At 44.3% G+C, this 4,703-nt stretch overlaps 1 protein-coding gene across 1 annotated transcript; it reads left to right on the top strand.

The window, feature by feature from the left end:
* The first annotated feature begins 218 nt into the window (after positions 1 to 218).
* Positions 219 to 4,138, top strand: LOC133549757 (protein L-Myc-1b-like). The gene is made up of 3 exons (XM_061895507.1): positions 219 to 400; positions 639 to 1,222; positions 1,710 to 4,138. Exons 2-3 carry the CDS (start codon positions 691 to 693, stop codon positions 2,297 to 2,299), a joined length of 1,122 nt encoding a protein of 373 aa, XP_061751491.1. The 5' UTR covers positions 219 to 400; positions 639 to 690; the 3' UTR covers positions 2,300 to 4,138.
* The last annotated feature ends 565 nt before the right edge of the window (positions 4,139 to 4,703 follow it).

Here is a 4,703-nt window from a genome sequence, read left to right as displayed (position 1 = left end):
CTTGCAAAGAGATACAAAATATATATGTAAATACATTATTTGACCGCTCTCATGTTAAGTAATCATAGTATGTCAGCGTTTGCGACCATATTTCAATACGCCCATATTGGGAGACGCAGACTGGCGGGCCGAGGTGCTCGGTCCCACCCTTTATGCAAATGAGAAGGCTTACCCGGATCTACTACTGCAGATATTTGCCCTAGCCCCGCCCTGCACTTTTGTCGTCTTATAACAGGATTTCTCACTGGCGCGAAAAAACGCACTGCGCGGCTTCTCTTCCACAGGACGACCGCCTGCTTCCTGTTTGCCGTCTTTACAAAGAACTCACTTCAAAACAAAGAAACGCAGCTTCACGTAAGGACTCGACCGGTGGGAATTGTCAATGACCTACATTTACTCGGTGAGTATTACGAAAAGTCAGATAAATAGGTGTGGAAGTTTCCCAGCAAGTAGTTAGATGGGCCGAGCGAACTTCACGTCTAAATATACACAGCAGCTGATGTCGTAATCATAGGCAGTTCGTTTCATTCAAAGACTTCAAAGATTCTCACTTTTTCAGTAATTATGTATTTGATCTGTACAAAGTGGCTGTGATGACCCACCCACCGGATGTTCATGCATTCTACATTCCCATTCAGGTTAAAGAGGATTTCATAACCTTAAAGGAGGATTGTTTAATCAGCGCCAACAATGGAGCTGGACTATTACCAGCACTATTTCTTCGATGACTTTGACACTGAAGAGGATTTTTACAAGTCAATCGCGCCGAGTGAGGGCATTTGGAAAAAGTTCGAGCTGCTGGCCACCCCTCCCATGTCGCCAACCCGGACTCTGCAGGGCGGGGATGAATGCATGTCGCCGGGAGACAAGCTGAGCTGGTTGTCCAAAGTCCTGGGTCAGGACGAGGAGTACAAGGGCAATGGCTTGTTCGGCAACCTCAGCTCCATCATCATCCGGGACTGCATGTGGAGTAGTTTCTCTACCAGCAAGCAGCTGGAGAAGGTGACCGGCAGGCAGTTGGCACCGCCCCAGCGACCCGGAGCTGCTCCCGCGGAGACACAAGCACACCCGAGGCCGAGCAAAGCGCAGTGCGTCTCGGCCGGCGCTCCGCTCCCCACGTCGGCGGCAGACTGCGTCGACCCTGCGGCGGTTCTCACCTACCCGACCAGCAGCTGCAGGAAGCCGGCGTCGTCTGGCTCCGAGTCCCGGTCCGACTCCTCCGGTAAGAAAAATCAATAACTGCATAAATGTTGGTTGCAAATGTTTCAAGCGTAAAACGGCTTGCACTTTATTTTTGCCGCGACAATGCGCCACATGCGTTTTCTGTGTGTTTAAAAACCGCGCCCCCGTCACTTTAGCGTCATGTTAATCGCCTTCTGCATTGCTATCAGATGCGCCATAGGGGCGGTGATTTATAGCCGCATGCACACTAAACTTTCAGACGGCGTCCTGCTATCAGGTCCCCTTATTACAATTGCTGATGAATGTTCCTTGTGGTCCATGACAAAGGCTCGAATTCTTCTCTGCTCCAATGCCCTGCAGCGGTGTGTGTGTTGGGGGGGAGTTGTGATGTGCTTGCTTGACTATGGAATGCACTTCCTCATTGCCACATCATTTGGATTGAGCAAAAGCAGTTGTTTCTACTGCACGTGTGTTTTAGCACAGCATCCTGATTAAGTATAATGATATATCTTTTCATATGCTCACAGATGATGAAGAGGAAATTGATGTTGTCACCGTGGAGAGCAAACACAAGCAAGCCCGGCCAGCCAGTGTCCGTAAGCCAGTGACCATCACAGTCCGTGCTGACCCTTGTCCCAGACGCTTCCACGCGTCCGTACACCGGCAGCAGCACAACTATGCCGCACGCTCCCCAGACAGTGGGCCTGAACCCGATGAGGACGACGAAGACGATGATGATGATGAGGATGATGATGGTGATGAAGAGGAGGAAGAGGAGCGCCAAAGTAAACGTATGTGTTGTCCGAGATCCAGTCAGCCCACCTCTCCCTTGGGAAGCCCTTTGAATTCTGACACGGAGGACACGGACCGCAGGAGGAACCACAACTACCTGGAGAGGAAGAGGAGGAACGACTTGAGGTACAGGTTCCTCGCACTACGGGATCAGATCCCGAGTCTGCAGTCAGCCAAGACCCCTAAAGTGGCCATCCTGACCCACGCCACGGAGTACCTCACAGAGCTTCACGCCAAGGAGAAGCGACAACTGCAAGAGCGCAAGCGCCTCAAAGCTCGACAACAGCGTCTTCTTCGCAGGTTATCTGCATTGAAGCGTTCTTGAAACTTCCAAAGAAACATTTTAAAGCCACCTTTTTTATATGACAACAGGCCTCGATGCGAACAGTTTTATTTGGAATAATCTCATTTAAGCCTGGACTTTTTGATTTGACCTTGTCATTGATCTTTGTGTGCCTGTTTTATTTGCACAGTTTTTTTTAAAGCGAGGTAACAAGATATTTTATTGTTATGCTTAGTTTGGAGCTGAGAGAATCTAATGTGTGATTACCGGTGTGATATGTTCTTGTGTGGAAGTGGGCTGAGGTGACTTCATTCCATCATTGCACATATTGGAGTGGAGTGTAAACGAGCCTTACTGTGTACAAACGATGAGTGTGAGAGTTTGTAGTTTTGTTTCTGCGGCTATTCAAATTACTCTGTAAATAATAGCTTTTTTCTCCTGGTGGAGGAGCAAAAACAAATTTAAGGTTCATCACAAAGCTTTCCTCTTTTGTATAATTTGCCACCAGGCATTAAGGAGCCTCTATTTTGTTAAGAAAAAGCGGGGGAGGAGTGGAAGACAAAAAAGTTTGATAAGTAGCACTGCTGTACTTTATTCTCACATGTCACTTTGTGAATTCTCAATACATCTACTGATATTGGTTAATCCAACAGCAACCTTACATTTTATACCCTATTTGTAAACAAAGTATTTGATTTTTACTCACATGGTAGACATTTTTTGTGAAAATTTGAGCTGTAATGATTTATTGAGGTGATGTAGAAAAATCTCTTGTCTTTAATCTGATTAAAAGTTTTAACAGTGAACCCACTTTGTAGCGCAAAATCTCTGTAATGTCTCTATTAATGCATTTTGGTCAGTTTGTCAATTCAGACATGATGCCTAAATTTTAGTGACAAATTACCACACAATAGCATAGACAATGGCCGCACTGTTGGAATAGAGAACTATTTCTTACATAATGTACAATTCAAAGGTCCACAGTCATATGAATGTAGCACAAAATCCTTTCTTCAAAGTATATTTAAAAATAGTGCTTTAAAAACCCACATTACAAAAAGATTTATGCTGAAATGCAAGATGCAGCTGAACTCTTTTTTTGTTGATATTTTAAAACACAATATAAGTTAGGCAACATGGTGGCCCATGGGTTGGTGCGTGTGCCTCACAATACATAAGATTCTGGGCTGGGGATCTTTTTGTGTGGCGTTTGCATGTTCTCTCTCTGACTGCATGGGTTCCCTCGGGATATTTAGGCTTCCTCCCACCTCCAAAGACATGCACCTGGGGATAAGTTGATTGGCAACACTAAATTATCCCTAGTGTGTGAGTGTGAATGTTGTCTATCTGTGTTGGCCCTGTGATGAGGTGGCGACTTGTCCAGAATGTACCCCGCCTACCGCTCAAATGCAGCTGAGATAGGCTACTGCACCCCCCGCGACACTGAAAGGAACAAGCGGTAGGAAATGGATGAATGGAAGTTGTTGATACCAACATGTTGTCAATGCCCTGGCAGAAACTAAATGTTTCCCCTTTGGGTTGAAATAAGCTATGAAAAAAAAACGTTAGAAACGCGAGTATAGCTCGTGGCCATTTTTATTTTGTAATAGTAGCCCTCGGGGGTAAAAGAGTTGGAGACCCCTGAACTACAGTACTGTTACTGTTGCACATTTGCAATTAGGCAGTTGATGCGGTTCTGACAAGCTGCTGAATCACTATATAAACAGCAAGTTGCCCCCCTCGAGAAATGTGAGTGCAAAAAAATACCACAATCATAAATCAAAATGAGTATCTGGTCCACACAAGTGTATACATGTTTTAGAAAGACCGACACTTTTTTGTGTACATGAACAATATATTAAACGTTTTTTAATAAACACATTCAAGTGCTTTTGTATTCCCTTCTTTCTGTAGTCTCTTTGCTCTTGAAAAATTAAACACGATTAATAGAGACAAACATTTTTCATAATTAATTCGTAGCGACCCTGTGATTAATCTGATTTAAAAACAAAACTTTTCAGTAGTCAAAAGGCCTGATTTCCTATGATTCAAATACTTTGCGCTAAACAGTGTGTAAAAACTAAACAAAACCGTATACTATTAGTGGGCATGTTGCATTTGATCTAACCGTGTGCAATTGAAAAGTGGTGCGGACCGCTTTTTTAAAATTTAGGCTTTTGCGTGCATACAAGGCTTTTACAACAGAGATAATCCTTTTCTGCATATTCACATTACCATGCTCCTACCTACATGTGTTGAACCTGCAGCACACATCTATAATCTGTCACACCTTTTCTGAATAGCAATCTAAAACGTGCACACTGCAACTTAATTCTGTGCACAAAGCTGTGTATCGCATCACCGGTGCATTTCTGCTTCTGGATTGACTCTTACGTAAGAAAATGAATAATGAATGATGTGTTTTCATGTAGCAGTTATGTTACAG

The sequence above is a fragment of the Nerophis ophidion genome, linkage group LG03 (assembly GCF_033978795.1).
Source record: "Nerophis ophidion isolate RoL-2023_Sa linkage group LG03, RoL_Noph_v1.0, whole genome shotgun sequence".
NCBI lineage: Eukaryota > Metazoa > Chordata > Actinopteri > Syngnathiformes > Syngnathidae > Nerophis > Nerophis ophidion.
The sequence above is the reverse complement of the archived record's forward strand: the minus strand, read 5'-3'. Positions and strand labels throughout refer to the sequence as shown.

Coding starts and splice junctions, on each gene's coding strand:
- LOC133549757 (XM_061895507.1), top strand. CDS start 691: ATGGAGCTGGACTATTACCAGCACTATTTCTTCGATGACTTTGACACT. Junction 1,223..1,709: donor GTCCCGGTCCGACTCCTCCG/GTAAGAAAAATC, acceptor ATATGCTCACAG/ATGATGAAGAGGAAATTGAT.